Raw genomic sequence first — 16,381 nt, 5'->3', positions numbered from 1 at the left:
CAATCGAAATAGAACAGCAGCTATATCCTGATGACTGACGAGTCCATCGAAATCAGGAAAGTTGCTCAACTCAGTGTCTTCATTTGATATAGTATTGGTCGAAATTAGGTTAACTAATGTTTTCTACTTGGGGTCATCACCAAAGCCCATTGCACGTCATGTCTCACTGTGACTAAACAGTTTTTTTTTTCTTTTCTTTTTTCTTTTCTTTTTTTTTTTTGTAAAATGTATTGAGGCCTCCAAAGAAACAGGATTAAATGCCCAATCTCCATTCTCTTGGTAATCAGCTACAGAGATATAAGTGTACAGGACACAAGTAGGTAACACTTGTGGCAGTTTGCTAATAAATTATATGTCTAGAATTGATATCAAGGTGTCACAATGCACTTATTTATGGTTTCAGCACAAAGGGCCATCAGTTCCTTTTGTCTCAAAGGTTTGCAGAGGTAACTATCAGCAACATCTCATCATTTCATGAGGGAAGTTTCTGAGGACTTGACTTGTTAGAAAGGCTTTACTTATTTTTCCCCCCCTAGAAAAGTACAATAAAAGGCAAGAAGAGTCAAAACGCTTCCCAGGGGTTAAGGTCATGTTTCTTCTAGGGAGAAAATGACACTGACTGGCCTGGTCATTAGGATTAGTCTGGATCTGCTCCCCCATCTAGCCACCAGAGACACTAAAGCACTGAAGGAAATAGACTTATTTTGAAATTGGGCATTTAACTCATTGGGGTTTCTTGTTGTTGTTGTTTGTTTGTTTGTTTGTTTGTTTGTTTTTCAAGACAGGGTTTCTCTGTGTAGCTCTGGCTGTCCTGGAACTCACTCTGTAGACCAGGCTGGCCTCGAACTCAGAAATCTGCCTGCCTCTGCCTCCTGAGTGCTGGGATTAAAGGTGTGCACCACCATGTCTGGCTAACACATTTGCGATACTCAATAACAACTAAGCATAACTCAAAATAAGTTCTATATGGCTGATGCCCCTGTCTAAAAAGATGGGCTAACTATGTGTCAGGAGGAAAGATCTCAGCCTTTCTGAAATCTTCAGGTTTTGCTGAGCCCTCCAAGACTCCAAAAGTACATGGACGGGGAAGAAAAACTTCCCAAATTGATAGTTCATCTATGCATTGGTGGTTCTCTTTAGTTTCATCACATGAAAAGATCCAAATGAAAAATATGAATCATACTGTAGCATAACATTTTTATACTGTTTAAAGTTAAGGCTTACTTGTTTTGATTGCTTTGTAGCAGGGCAGCCAAAGGCTGTCTCTCGAATCAGTCATTCTTTTCTGCCTCAGATCCCTGAGTGCTAGAATTGCAGTCCTGAGTCACCTCACCATATTGATAACCCCCTACACATGCACACACACACACACACACACACACACACACACGTGTGCACGCCAAGAAGAATGATTATAAAGTCATAAGATCGGAGGGTATCATTTGTTTTGGCTTTTTCGTCTGAAATGGAACCTTAGGAGTCCATAAACGTATTCTAACAACACGGACATTGGCCAAAACATTTCAGGTCATCTCCTTGGGAATTGCTTTCAAGGTTCATTTCCAAAGCTCCACAGAAAAATCAGTCTCATTATTCAATAGTCACACTCGCATAATGCTAACATAAATTTAGCAGCGGAAATGGAATAATTTCAGATATACGATCTAGATCTAATCTTTTCTTTATGTGTGAATATAGACTATCATTGAATTTTAATATCAGTGATGAAAGTAAAAATTTAGTCCAACTTAAGTACTATGTTTACAAGTGCTAAGTACTCAACTCTAGTTTTTAATCAAAGAATAATTGTATTACTCATTGAAACACAAGGAACAATAGAAATCTAATAACAAAATTTTGTGTTTAAATATTCATGGCTGTGTTTACAAGTTTACATGCATGATCTAGTGATTACATTTATGAAGTTTGCTATTTCTTAGATGTTCTCAGTCTCCATCTGTTATCTAAAATATGTACTTATTTGTTCCCTATTATAAGATGTGATTCACTTGTAATAAAATATTCCATATTATTAAAAATTAAAAACTGCCCCAAAGCAACAACACAATAACTACCTGCAAATAGAAAAGAAAGGAGCTAACATTTGCTCAGAGGGTGTTCACCGACAAGGTCTTTATGGACATTTTGTTCTTGCTTAGTCCTTAGAAAAAGCTCTGGGATGAATTCGTATCACAGTGTACCTGGCTTACACACAACCTTGTAGCTTAACTTCTCCAAGTGTTTTTTTTTTTTTCAACAACATCATTATTATTCTCTACTGCCTATTTCAATACCTAGATCCTTCTCCTTCTTTTAAATATTTTTTTAAAAAATTTATTTATTTATCATATGTAAGTACACTATAGCTGTCTTCAGACACCCCAGGAGAGGGCATCAGGTCTCATTACGGATGGTTGTGAGCCACCATGTGGTTGCTGGGATTTGAACTCAGGACCTTTGGAAGAGCAGCCAGTGCTCTTCACTTAAAAACAAGCACAGAACCGAATTCTAATCAGCATTGCGGTAAACTTTATCATATAAGCTTTATAATAAAAGGGATAAAAAACAAAAATCAAACTTTTTTGACTGGCCTCTTTTTATTATGTTTTGGTTTTTTCAAGATAGTATTTCACTATGTAGTCCTGGCTGTCCTAGAACTTATTTTGTAGACCACGCTGGCCTCAAACTCAGAAAACTCAGAAATCTGTCAGCCTCTGCCTCCCAAGTGCTGGGATTAAAGGTGTGTACCACCAACACCAACTCTCCTTTCCTTTCCTTTCCTTTCCTTTCCTTTCCTTTCCTTTCCTTTCCTTTCCTTTCCTTTCCTTCCCTTCCCTTCCCTTCCCTTCCCTTCCCTTTCCTTTCTCTTTCCTTCCCTTCCCTTTCCCTTTTTCCCTTTCCCCTCTTCTCTTCTTTTCCCTTCTTTTCCCTTTTCCCTTCCCTTCCCTTTCCTCCTTCTTGTCAGGGTCTCATCTCTCCCAGGTTGGTCTCTGGCTCTATGTAGCTGAGAATAACCTTGTAAATTTGAAGGTCTGATTCTTCTGCCTCTGCATCTCCAGTGCTGTAATCACAAGCGTGCACCAATAGGCCTGGCTGATGTGCTGTTTGGGATTAGATACAAAGTTGCCTTCGTACTAGGCAAGCACCCTACAAGATGAGCCATAACCCCTCCTCTTTCTTCTATTCATTATTTTTTTGTAAGGGTCCATGATTCCCAGAAGAATGATACTCTGGCTCAAATAGTATGTAAGCACAAAGAGTGATTTATTCTGCAGAAGATCAGCATGCTGGGGTCTCCCATTACCAAGATAGAGAGACAACCAAGTGAGCTCGCAGCACATTGGAATTCCAGGGTAGATGGGCTTTATCTTACTCCATCTCTAGGCATTCAGGAACCATTATCGGGGTGTGAAGGCTGGAAACTGTTGAGGAATTCTGGGGTAGATGAGCTTTTCTCTATCTCTAGGCATTCAGGAACCATTATCAGGGTGTGAAGGCTGGAGCCTGGGGTTTTTCTATTAGTAGTTGGCTTGCCTGGGCTTGCTCAGTTCTTAGGTCTAGTCTCCTTGACTGCCAAGTTGAGGTCTGTCATGGAGTCAGCCTAGCCTTCTCAGTTTCTTTTGTTGAAACAGGGTTTCTCTGTGTAACAGCCTTGGCTGTACTGGGACTCCCTCTGTAATTCTGCCTGTCCCGGAACTCAGAGAACCACCTGCCCCACCTACCTTTGTCCCCCGGTGTGCGGGGATTAAAGTTGTGCTTCACCAAGCTCTGCTCCAGTTTTTCCACTCTTCAAGTAAATACGCAGAAAGAATTAGAAAGAGATGAGCTATTCCTTAAAAATGACAATAATGTTGGTTCTAGTGAAACTGATCTGAAGTTCCAACAGCAATATACTCAGGTGGAAATCACGTAATCCATGGTCACATAATCATGACAGATATAAATGGTAATGGCATTCACAGATTACATGAGATTATAGATGGCAAACTGAAAATAATGAATCAAGTTTCTGGTATTTCAGGGATCCTTTAGGATTCATCTCCTAACAATTATTTAACCATAACTTACAATTAATTAACGGTAAAGCTGATTTTAATAACATTTGTGTCCCATGAACCTGCAACTGTTCTAATCAGTGATTGCCAAATTGTCCCAAAGATCAGGATGGAGTTTTAAGAAAATGCACTTGTACTGTTACAAAATGTCTCCTCTGGATTGTCACAGATTGCCCTTTAACCTTTTATTGTTATCTCCAGCTACATCTATCTCCTGTTCTTTCTTACTCAAATAGTGTTGTGTAATGTAAATGTTCTTCATTCCTCCAAACTCCGGATCTGTCTTCTTTCCTTCACCTGACCACCATTAATCCTTGCTGGTGAATTTTCTCTGACTTCCCTCTACCCGCAGCAATTGGCCTTAAGCCCCAGGGTAGAGGGAATTGAGAGCTCAAAACAGTTAGTTTGGGTTTGTTCTTCCGGATTACCCCCAAGTTGATTGGTTACTGAAAAGCCACCTATCACATGAAAATGTGAATAGAAAATAAATTGCCCCCATTCAACAGGTTAATCAAAGTTTTTAGGGATTATGGTTGTTACTGTAATAAAACAATAATCACAAAAATAATTTAAACGGTTTTATTAAGTCAAACAACAATTTTCAGGAGCCTAGATATTGCTTTTTGAATACAAACATGGTGAAAGTAACAAAGCAAATACTCCACTTTTTAGTTTTAAGCATCAGATCAGATATTAGAAAGAGATTTGCAACAGTGCATGAGAATTGTGCCTACTGGCTTCTGAACAGGGTCCCTCGTCACCAGCATCTTCCCATTTATAAATCCTAAATTGGTGGGGAAGCCTTTTTGCTTTTTTCATTTCAGAAATGATTGCTCAACACAGAATGCAATACACCAAAAGAGAAAAATAGTCCTTTTTTTTTTTTTTAGATCTAAGGAAGACACTACTACTCTTAAAATGATCACTTCAAGGTAACAGACATCCAAATTGATGTGGTTTTCTTTGAACCTCATCAGTAAATCATTTCTTGCACAGTAGGTTCGGCATTAACCCTGCATTTAGGATAGGAAGTGTTATGGAGGACTGGTTGCTGCATACCAACGTCAGTATCAAGTTCTTCATCAGGAATTAGAGACTGTCCCAGATACCAAGCAGGACAACACTGGCAAGAAAACAAAAAGTGAACTGCAGATAGGTCAAATTTTCTTACAGAAAAAAAAATTCATAAAATATTACGTGGATATGTTGTTTTAAACTGCTAGTTTATAGTAAAACAAGAAGCAATGTCTTATTTCTAGCGGCTTAGCTCCAAATGGTCTCTACATAGATTGCATTTTCAAAACGCAATTTAGACAATGCACATAGCCTACTAGAGAGCAAATATTATAAACTTGCCATTTGTTGAAAGGTGTTTTAGAGCTGCTATAAAGTTTCTGCTTCTCTAGTCAGCGGATTAGCAAGCAGGTTGAAGTGGTATCACATGAGAAAGACACAAAATTGCTGAGTTCCCTAGCTGCTTTAGTTGTAACATGTGTTTTGAAACAAAAGTTCCTCTAATTTTCAAAGACCTTTTGCGCCTGTGTTAAGTTACCATTAGTCCAAGTGGTGTGAACAGTTCTCTCTTCAAATGCTTCCTGCAAACTTAAGCTTTTCAAGCTGTACAGTTCAACCATTAGTTAGGAGAGAAACAAAAACCCCAGTGAGAAAAGCACTGCCTTTTGGAGTCACAAAGATAAGTTGCCCCATTTTCCAGAAATTCCATTCACATAATTCCTATTAAAAAAAAAAAGAAAGAAATGCCAACCAATTTATATATGAAGTGACCCCAAAGACAGCTCAGGAATCCCAAGGATTCTTAGCTTGATTTTAAAGTCAACTGAAGAGAATCCAAGCTCAAACCCCTAACTGACTAACCCATGGCGAACACTTTTCCAATTGAAAGAATTTTCCTTTTTTTTTTTTTTCCAAACTTGATATCAAGATTTAATCAGGAGGGGAAAAAAAGCTAACAAATTCAGGCAGAGTTCAGACAGAAAAGCAATTATCAAGCAAACTCAATTTATTTCATTTGTTCTCCCAAAGATGTCAGTAGATCATTCCACCTTGGTCATATAGGGTGGCCAAGCCTGGGAAGGAAACTTCACCCACAGGAAAGAGGGGGGAAAATTAACTTGGTGGCAATTTCAAAAAAGTTTTCAAACTGCTGAAGAGTCTCCAGCTCCTTTGACATGCAGAAATCACACATAAAAGCACAGAAAATACTATGGAGCATGCTAATTTTAATTGCCCAGAGGTTTTCAATGCAAAACACCACAACTTAAATGCATAGTCCAAATTCTTGCTCCAAAGCCTCTGTCTTTGTGCATTGAAAAGAAGGAAAGACAACCCCACCGATTGTTCTCTGCAGATAAAGGCACTGTTTTGCAGATTTCCCCCAGATCAGTGCCAGACTTGCTAATGACCTGCCCACCCACCTGGGGCCCTTCCCAAGGTGGCCATCAGGAACTGCCCCACATCTCCAGAAGCTGGAATGCTTGATAGTGGACAACCCCAAGCAGGTTGTTCTTTCGCTCAGACGCTGGTCTTTAGGAGCACCTAGAAGAGTTCGTGCACCTTATTTGCTTAGAGAAGAGGGAAGTCAACACAGTCCACCTTTTAAGATGTCATTTTCCTCACTGCGACCCGTATAAAGATGAATCCGTGGCATTTTTATTTTCCTGTGCAGGAAACAGGAGCTCGAGACCACAGAGTTTCACACTCTGGCATGAGGCAGTTAAGCCAAAAACTGAATTAAAGTTTTGAATATTTCGGGCCCCTTTAACCTAAGAGTACCAGCTGTGTACACACACAAAAGAGTTAAAGGTGCTGATTTTGTGTGTGTTTGGGGCGGGGGGTGCGTTCGTTAAATGAGTTGTGCAGAAAACAAGGCCCGGGGAAAGGATAGAATATAATCTCTCAAAGGTACAACTGGGTCGACAAGCCTCTGTTTCCCTCCAAACTGGATTGACCATTGTCCTGAGAAGAGAACACATTGTCCACTGTTGTTCGTTTTTTAAGGACTCGAAGGTGCTGTGGAATTCCAACAAGGGCACGGTTAACGCGAAATCGCACACACACACCACATGAGAAGGGTTTGTGTGTGCCCGGAGCTTCTTCTGTTGGGTTTTTGTTCTCCCAAATATTTTGAGAGCCCCCAAAACCCCGAAAGAGCACATCCATTTCCCACCAGATTGCCCAAAAAGAACTTCTTCGCTTCCGTTTTTTGTCTGTTTGTTTTTAAACTGCGTCCAACTGCCACGACCTACATTGTCCCGCGAGGCGCCAGCGCTGAGGAATAACCAGGGAAATCTCAAGGACAACACAGCACGGCAGCCCCGTAGTCTGCGTTGTGCAGCGCTCTGCGGGGGTTCGCATCCGGCCGCCATGTTCCCGACTCCAGAGCCGCCCCCAAACCAACCCTCCTTTCCACATCCCTCTCCTTTCCTGCCCCCCCCCCCCACCTTAGCCGAGGCCGCCCTCCCCGCTAGGCTGCTTTCAACCTCCCCCGCAACCCCCTGGCCGCAAAATCCTGCTCGACGGCTGCAAGGCTTTGCGCCTGCGCGCCGCGACCGCGGGCGTGGGGGTGGGGGGAGTCCTAAAGTCCCCGGCCTCGGCTTGAAAAGGCCGAAGCCACGGGGAGCAGGGGCGGGGTTGAAGCCCGGACCGGAGCCTCCTCTTTCCTCCCTGCGGGTCCCAGCTAAGGCCCCGGCCGAGCTCTCACACGTGCGCGCTAAAAACCCACTTCAAAGTGTGTTCGCAGTGCCGAGGAGGCCCCTTTTGGATCAGCCTCATACTCAGGGAATGCAGGAGCCTCGCCGCCTCCATTCCCGGCACTGCAGATGCTCTTTGGAGAGCCTAGCAAGAGGGCGTTTGCCGAGTGATGCGGATGTCGCAAGTGTTCTTCCTTCGCGGACCAGCGTCCTCACCTCCCCCCAACCCCCACCGCCAGTGGAAAAGGAATTGAACACAAAGTTTGCTGGCAGCGCTATGCTGTAGTCTTAGGAGATCGCTATTGTTTGGGCTCGAATTGACCCCAGGTCGGGATTAGGCCGAAGCTGATTTCTGCTTTACAGCCCCGCCGGCCTAATGAGGCCGAGAGGCGATGGGGCGCGAAGCGTCCTCGGAGCCCAAGGCGATCCGCTAGCTTATGGCCGCCAAGGGCCCTGTTGGTGGAGGTCAAAGGGTCAGCGGGCAGAAACCGCGAGAGAATTGACCCTAGGAAATGAGGTCCCCTCCTCCCTGCCCAAACCTCAAGCGGAGATTTAGAAGAATTTGGTGTGTGGACAGGGGCTCCCCAAGGACTTCTGAAATCCCTAGAGTGACTCTCCTCGCCTTCCCCCATGCTAGAGCCCAACTGGAGCCTTGGAGCTTCAGGGCCAGTGACAGAAAACAAGCTTAGATACTAGTTACAGTGGTACCCTCCATTCACATTGTGGCAGAGCCTTTCAAAAACTTACAAGGCACTGGACTTACAAGGACCGCTGGTTTGGGCAGATTTCTTAGGAAAGCGGGGTATGGAAGCCAGGGGTAAAATAGGCAACAAGAAGTCAAGCAGAAATTCGGAGCACACCATGTCTGGAACCTACTAGACAGTCTTACCCTAGATGCTGATCTTTGAGCCTTCCAAAGTTGATGGAGGCCAGAGCTCACCAGCCATGCTTGGAAACACCCCACCCCCACCCCCTTTCCCCTCATCTTGAGATATTATGCTAACCTACTCATTTTCAAGGAGTATATTACTAAGGACCAAGCTTGGACTTGGAGCTTTAGCATTTGTGACTTGGGGTGTGTGGTTACTGTCTTAGGTTGCTTCGTTTGCATTCAAGAATATAAATATGCATTCCCTATGCTAGATTATGGGCAAGAAAAAAAAAAATCAAAGGATTCAAAGAAACCAAGTTTTCTTTGTGAAAAAGAAATGCATAAACATAATTTCAAGACATTTGCTGTATACAAATCAGGAGGGAATCATGAGAAGCACATTTTTTAGTAGTTATTAGGTTATCATTGTTATTTGTCAGTTTCCTCTCATAGGACACTGAAGTGCTTTTCTGTAAAAATCTATGGTAGAATATTTTCAAGCCACTAATGAAATATTTCGTGTTATTTAATTAAGCAAGGGTTTTAGCCAGTGTTACTCAACCTATCTCTACTTAAAGCTAGGTTAGGACTGGGGTCAGCAGGGAGGGGACTCATGGAGAAACAGTAAATTGTGGAAGCTCATTGAATATGTAGAAGAGAGGCTGGCCATTTACATTTCACAATCACACAAATTTAGTCAGAAAAGCCCTCTGAAAAATTGCTGAGCATTTAAAATTGTCTCTGGTTTCTAAGAGGAAAGCCTGAAATATGGATGTAGTCCAAACCCTCATTGTCAAGGTCAAGATTGGGATGTCTGAGTGGGGTGTGATGAACTGACCAGGTTTACCTGCTCAGCACATGTATGATCATCCCAATTTCTATTCATGGCCTTCAGGTGGACACCAGCAAAGCGCAAGTGCAAGAGACACCATTTTTCACTAACAAAATATTGCCTCCAAAGAAAAAACTGTCAATACTTAGTTGTTGACAAAAACAAAACAAAACAAAACCAGATAACAAAATGGATAATTTGAATGGATCTTGGGAATCAAAGTTTGTTTTAAAGCACCAGAAATTCTCTAAGCATTTCAATTTTAGATTGATTTATTTGAACATGGGAAAAATATTGGGCACCAAATACAAAAAAAGTTATAACATAAATAGGATGTGCCAAGACTTTATTTCTTCAGAAAGAACAATCAACAAAATTCTAGAATTGAAAATGATTATATAATATCAAATTGACTGCCACCAAAAACTGAGAGCATTGCCCCTTAAAGCGAAAGAGGTGCTTAAACCTATTCATTACATTTCTAAACACTTTACAATTCCTTATCTCCACTTTTCTGTTATTCATGCAGAGATTGGGCTCTCAATAACCAACAGCACCCTAAAAAACTCTCCAAACTCTACCCACTTCAACCCCCCAAAATACTGATCAGTTTCTTTTCCACAGACCCATTGTAAAAAGAACTGTTTGTCCAAATGAGTTGCTTCACTGAAGATTAAATGGATTGTTAACATTTTATCACAAAACAAACAACCGTTTTTCATTGTTACTGATTTTAATGGAAACAATGCTCTTAACATCTTTGCCTACAAGTAATGAACTTTAAAAATAAAGTATTTTGCAAATGTTTTTCTTTCCACAGTATCATTTAGGAACTGCTGCAGTTATTACACCGCTATATAAACGTTATGAGTAATTGTGATAATCATGAATTGAACTATATACAAATCAGCCTTTGCCATCCAAAATTTAAAGACTGTTGTTTTTTTGTTTTTTTTTGTTTTTTGTTTTTTTTTAATTTTTTTAAGAAGCACTTTAACCATGAGAAGCACTGTTCAACTGGCCTTGCTCATTGCCATTTCAGAGGTGTGCTATCCTTTGAAGCTAAATAGATTTGATAGGCAGATTAGGTACGTCATAGATACAAACATATAGGTATATGAGTGATCTCTCAACAGACATGCATCCTGCCATAATTTTCATTTTTATGTAAAGTAATAAAGAACTAAGGGACATAAAGCTAATTAGGTTACCTTCTGTTTATATATATATGTATATATATATATAGGGCAGGAATGATTAAACCCAGCCTCTCAGTCTTTGAAGTACAAGATTGAGATGTCATGGCCACTAAGTGAATTGATCAGTATTATTTGATTTGCATGCCGAAAATCCAGGACAAACACATTTAAACTCCCAGTTAAACAACCATCTGAGCTAGAGATAAAGACAGGAGGGTCCTCCCCAGATGGAAACTGACATTGTAAGGAATCTAGACTGCAATAGAAAAATAATTTAACAATTAAAAAAGGGATCTGAGTGAGTTATAAATACCAACAAACAAAATTCAATTTACTCACATCTCCTATTTGTAGGAGGCTGTTACAAAACAAAACAAAAAGTCAGTATGGTTCAAAAATTGTAAATTGTGTTCCTTTTCTCAAAACAATAATTGTTTAATGCTAAAAGCAGTTATAATCAAAAGCTGTACAGAATTTGTTAGAAAACATTTATCCATAAATATTGTTCAGTTCCCGGCACTTGCAGCAATAATTAAATTACAAACGATAAATATGGCATCAACGGATATGTATTTACAAAAAGAAAAGTTATTACAAAAGGCAACTGTATACTAAACGTTACAATCTGTGTAGAGTAACATCATATCCTCAGCCTGAAAAAATACTGAACAACAAGTTTCGACCCCATTAGACGAAGATACATTCACAAGTGTAATGCTTTGAAGAAAAGTTCAAGACATAACAGGACTTTGGCATGGTTTAAGAAACAATCACCACTAAGGCGAAGAAGACTTTTCATCAGTTTAACATCACCACCACCAAGCCATCGATAACTTCCTCAAGAAACAGGACAGTGTTAATTAAAATGATTTGAAGGAGTTCCAGAACGGGGTGTACAGAGAGCAAGAGGAGGGGGGCAGGAAAAGCAGTGAAAAGATTTTGTAAAAAATTCCTTCAAATGCCAAAACATATTTTCTAATCCTGAGAAAAGGGCATAGCTACTTTTGGATCTTGCCCCAAACCTTCCTGAACAATTGCAGTTACCAAGATGTAGCCCTATATATATGGCCTCTTGCTTTAAAACTCCATTTCCATCTGATTTGTCTCAGTTTTCTTTTTTAAATGCATTTTGGTTGTCCTCAGACGTACCATTCGTTAAAATTGGGAGGAAGTCCAGGGTTGTGGCTGGTGCTAGTTTGAACTGCAGAAGGGGTTTTAGTGGTATCTTTACTGTTTGCAGAAGCTATAGCGGGTGGAGTGGAAGATTCATAGCCTGAACTGGCAGCAGGGGAGGAATCTGACCCTTGAGATTCATGAACCTAAAATTAACATGTATATATTATAATGAATATAATTCCAACTGGCAATGTGAAAGCAATAATAAATAAATAAAACCCCCAAATAACAACAAAACAAGATCAGATTTGAATACTATAAGAGAGCAAGACCTCCCGCTGGCCACTTAAACGAGAAATAGGATTTAAAAAAATTGTTTTTCCATATTACTGATATCGAGATAGATACCCCTAGCATTCCCACCAAAAACCAGGCTGGAAAAGGAATAAAGAATTCCATTTTAGTCGTGCTACTTCAAAACAAAAATGCTTTCTCCGTGGATGGATTGGGCAAGTAGTTATTCTGCCAGCCCTATAAAATAGTCACTCCAGATTTCACTTTCAGAATTCGGCCTGGGAAAGCAGGTATAGAGATGAGTGACACAGAGGTGGCTTGGGGGTTGGGTGCTCTGAATTCCCACACAAATGTGTTGGAATCAGACTGCGCTCCTTGGCCCTATTGTTTTATCTGAAGCGGAGGAGCAAACGAATGACACTACCCCGGGTTCGGAGCGCCCACTCCGGATTCCCATCCTGGGTTGAGATAGGATGAGGTGGCCACAGAAAGCTCAAGCCCTGGCGAGCTCCGTTAGAGCTTCCCAGTAAACAACTGATTGTTCCCTCTACTCTCTTCCCCCTCCCAACTCAGCTCTCTCCTTCTCGACCCCCCTCCACCCCCATCCTCAAAAGGGGTTCAAGGTGTCAGTGCTGGAGCAAATCGGATTTAACGTGAAGGATAGAGGGTTGGCAGCGCGGGCGCTTCCGTTCTGCGGCCCGGTATCAGGCCGAATGTTTACAAACCGCCGACCGCTAATAAAGAGGTAATTACCTTCATGTGTTTGCGCAGGGAGCTCGGGTGTGTGTAGGACTTGTCGCACACTTTACAGATATAGGGCTTGTCCGAGGTGTGCACATGCATGTGCTTCTTGCGGTCGCTGCTGTTGGCAAACCGTCTGTCACAGCCTTCGAATTCACATTTGAAAGGTTTCTCACCTGCAAAAGGCAAAAATGCAAAATAGGGGGAGGGAGAGAATATAGTTAAACCCAGAAACTTCTCAGAGTGGTGAGCGGGAGATTGAAAAGTCCGGTGGTCTTTCTGCAGAGGGGAAGCGCGGACAGTGGAAGGACATAGCATCTGTTTTCCCCGGAGGGGGAAAAAAAAACCATAGCTTTGATTGAGCTGACTGAGTTGGGGAGTGGTGATCTTAGGCAGGGGTAGAGTAGGGCCGGCCCAGAACCCGAACATCCATCCCTTTGTTCTCTCAGGAGCAGAAAGCTGGGGGGGGGGTCGTCAGAAGTTTACCCTAAGTTGTGCTTCCACTCCAAAGAACCAGGGCTCCCAATGTGCGGGCACATAACACCACCACCTCAGCAGTGTAACCAAGCTGGGTAGGACAATGGGCCGGGAATGGGACAGTCCTATCCGTCCCCTTCTTTGTGTCTTTTCATTTGCCTCTTTCAAATGTAGCGGTTTTGCTAAGCCTGGTAGTCTTACTAATTTTCGGAAAAAGAGAACACTACATAAATCCGGGGACTACACACACTTTTACAAGAGATGCTGAGCAAGCCACAGAAACCAGTGCCTTCTCTACTTTATCTTTCCTCCAAAGAACTAAACAACCTGGAACTCCAAATAAAAATAGTTTGACAAAAGTATCAGTCATTTAATTAGGAGATATGCCAATCAAGTGTAAAAAAGAACGGAAGTAACCAAAGTTAGTTTTCATTAGCATTTCTATGGTTGCCTTCCCCGAATGTGTTCAGAGAGCTAAGTCGCTTGTAAGCAATATACTCCCAACACATTCGGAGTCTCTTCTTAGTAACCCAGAAAAGAACACAAAAAGAGGTGGCGCCAGTTGGTTCCTGGGCGCGAGAAGGTCCCAATTAGTTCCTGAGACCACAGCAGTCTGCTCAGGAACTTAGAACTCGGCAAAAGCGCCGCAGGTTCCTGGGGGGTGAGGGGTGGAGAGGCTGTGACAGCGCTTGGTACTGAAAGGTCTCGGCGGGGCGCCGCCCCTCGGCTTGGCCTCCACCCCTCTCCCTCTCTGGCTGTTCAGTCTGCTTGGTGGCAGGGTGCCCCTGGGGAGACCCGCGCCCACCTGTCTGCTCCCCCTTACCTGTATGGGTCCTCTTGTGGATCTTGAGGTTCTCAGAGCGGGCAAAAATCTTCCCGCAGCCCGGGAAGGGACACGGGAAGGGTTTCTCGCCAGTGTGCACTCGGATATGGTTGACCAGTTTGTACTTCGCCTTGAAGGACTTGCCTTCGCGGGGACATTCCTCCCAATAGCAGACGTGGTTGTTCTGCTCCGGGCCCCCCACATGCTCCATGGTAACATGCGTAACCAACTCATGCATGGTGCTGAAGGTCCGGTCGCAGCTCTTCTTGGGCCGGCTCAGCTGAGCCTCCTCGATCCACTTACAGGACAGCTCCTGCTTGATGGGCTGCCGCATGTAACGGAAGAAGGCGCCCGGCCCGTGGTGGGCCGCCACGTTCACGCCCATGTTCATGTTCATGGGGCTATAGTTAGGGAACTGCGCACTGGCCGCGTAGGGGTCCGTGCGCGGGCTAGCCACGGGGCGGTATGGGTCTGCACGGCCAAATAGCTCCCCGCGCAGCCCCAGATGGACCTGGTTGTTGTCCACGTGCCCTGTGGGCGACGGGTGCCCAGCGCCCTGCTCATGAAGCCCAGGAAAGAGCAAGTAGCTAGGAGGCTCAGGAATACCAGCTGGAGCGTGAAGACTGCTCGCCGAGCCAGCGAAAAGCCCGTGCTGCCCGCCCCCGGAGGCTGCCTCGCTGAGCCCAGAACCGCGCTGACGGAACAGAAAGTCGCGCGTGGAGTTGAAAGCGGCGGAGGCAGCGCCGCCGTAGGTGGGCACCTGGCTGGCGTGATGGTGGTGATGGTGGTGGTGATGGTGGCCCAGGGCATTGGCATAACCTGAACCCTGCGGTGTGAACGCTGAGCTCTGGCCCGAAGACAGATCGTGAGCGGTGGCTGGGCTCAGCTTGAAGGCAGCGGCGGCAGCGGCGGCGGCCGCAGCGTGGGTTGAGTCCCCGAAGGGATTCAATCCCATGCCTGCAGGCTCGCGGTTGGGCATCTCGTGGTGGCGCGGAGCACCGAAGCTGCCCACTCCCAACCCAGGGAACTGCGGGCCTCCGTCCAGGAGCATCGTCATAGGTAGGGTGTTCTGGACACAGAAGATCCGGCCGAAGTGAGCAAGGGTGCAGGCGAAGGAGATCCCTGAAGGGCCGTAGTCGGAAAGGGATGGCGGCGGTTGAACACTGCCTGGAGACCCCCTAGGCGCTACCCGGAGCTGCAACTTTCCTAGGCTGCGAGAGTCTCCTGCAGAGGGACGGGAGGGAGGAGGGGAAGAAAAAGGATTGGGGGGAGGGCGATGGGAGAGGAGGAGGGAGGAGAAGGGAGGAGAAAAGACTCTAGGACTAAATCTGCTTAACAAACTAACAGGAGCGCACAAAGAAAAATAAGCAAAATAATAAGTGGAGGGCGGGGTTTGTCAATCCTGTCCCGGACACCCCTCCTCTACTCAAGAGCGCGGAACCACGGGGCCAGAGGCTCCTCGGGTCCCGGCTTTCAGGAGCAACTGCACCAAGAAGCAGAGGCGGAACGTGGCCAGAGGGCAGGCAGCCTGCAGTAAGCAGGCTCGAACCTCACTGCTCGCTTCGCGAGTCCAAGCCTCTTCACCTCCAGAGTAATGTCCTTGGACTGATAAAGTCAATCACTCACTCCTCGCACATAAACCGAGCGGGAGGCTGGGCAGCGCGCACCAATGGGGAGCCAGCTGGCCTGAGATCACCTGACCCCCGGCCCTGTCGCCCATTGGCCACCGACACAATGATTGGCAGCGCGAAGCGGAGAACATGGCAGCCGCTGCCGGGCGACCCCAGCTGATTGGGTAGCTGCGGAGCGCCCGGCAGGTGAGGCAGCCGCTGCTCAGCGTCCCTGAAAGGGATCCGCCGGGTTTGCGAGGCTGTGGGGAACTGGGGCCAGGCTTCCGCAAGCGGCGGGACAGAGCTGAGCCTCTCCCTGGCTTGGCCCTGCTCTAAGCCGGCAGCAAGCACCCCTCGCACGCTCTGTACCCGCCTAGACTAAAGAAACTCTTTGACCCAAGAAGATACTTGTCGTTGCCGTTCCCTTTCGGTCCAGAAGACACTGTGGTACCCACTTGGGACCCTGCTGCCTCACCACCTTGAGAACGTTTTCCTTCCGTAGGTACCGAGAACAAATTCCCGCATGAGTGGGGCAAATCTGTGTTCCTGATCAGCTGTGGCTTTCACCCCACACCCCATTAGATTATAAACCCAGGCCGGTTCAGTTTCTTCCCTGCCTGTGCCCCAAACTAGAGGTAGCTGTCCACTGCCCA

At 44.7% G+C, this 16,381-nt stretch overlaps 1 protein-coding gene across 1 annotated transcript, besides 6 other annotated features; it reads right to left on the bottom strand.

Moving 5' to 3' along the window:
- Positions 1 to 9,725: 9,725 nt before the first annotated feature.
- Positions 9,726 to 15,728, bottom strand: Zic3 (zinc finger protein of the cerebellum 3). The gene is made up of 3 exons (NM_009575.2): positions 14,119 to 15,728; positions 12,831 to 12,994; positions 9,726 to 11,986 (listed from the first exon to the last, which is right to left on the bottom strand). Exons 1-3 carry the CDS (start codon positions 15,173 to 15,175, stop codon positions 11,807 to 11,809), a joined length of 1,401 nt encoding a protein of 466 aa, NP_033601.2. The 5' UTR covers positions 15,176 to 15,728; the 3' UTR covers positions 9,726 to 11,806.
- Positions 15,723 to 15,752: an enhancer, noted in NCBI's record as "m6c fragment". NCBI's record gives its function as "moderate activity enhancer in differentiated mouse ES cells, with low-level activity in undifferentiated ES cells" and the evidence as "EXISTENCE:reporter gene assay evidence [ECO:0000049][PMID:17784790]".
- Positions 15,723 to 15,925: a biological region, named in NCBI's record as "ES cell cis-regulatory motifs 6b and 6c".
- Positions 15,734 to 15,739: a nucleotide motif, noted in NCBI's record as "nucleotide motif; motif 6c". NCBI's record gives the evidence for it as "EXISTENCE:sequence alignment evidence [ECO:0000200][PMID:17784790]".
- Positions 15,895 to 15,925: a protein binding site, noted in NCBI's record as "m6b oligonucleotide with NF-YA and/or NF-YB binding site". NCBI's record gives the evidence for it as "EXISTENCE:protein binding evidence [ECO:0000024][PMID:17784790]".
- Positions 15,895 to 15,925: an enhancer, noted in NCBI's record as "m6b fragment". NCBI's record gives its function as "moderate activity enhancer in undifferentiated mouse and human ES cells, and in differentiated mouse ES cells" and the evidence as "EXISTENCE:reporter gene assay evidence [ECO:0000049][PMID:17784790]".
- Positions 15,905 to 15,913: a transcriptional cis regulatory region, noted in NCBI's record as "motif 6b". NCBI's record gives its function as "necessary for full enhancer activity in ES cells" and the evidence as "EXISTENCE:site-directed mutagenesis evidence [ECO:0005528][PMID:17784790]".

The sequence above is a fragment of the Mus musculus genome, chromosome X (assembly GCF_000001635.26).
Source record: "Mus musculus strain C57BL/6J chromosome X, GRCm38.p6 C57BL/6J".
Classification (NCBI taxonomy): Eukaryota; Metazoa; Chordata; class Mammalia; order Rodentia; family Muridae; genus Mus; species Mus musculus.
The sequence above is the reverse complement of the archived record's forward strand: the minus strand, read 5'-3'. Positions and strand labels throughout refer to the sequence as shown.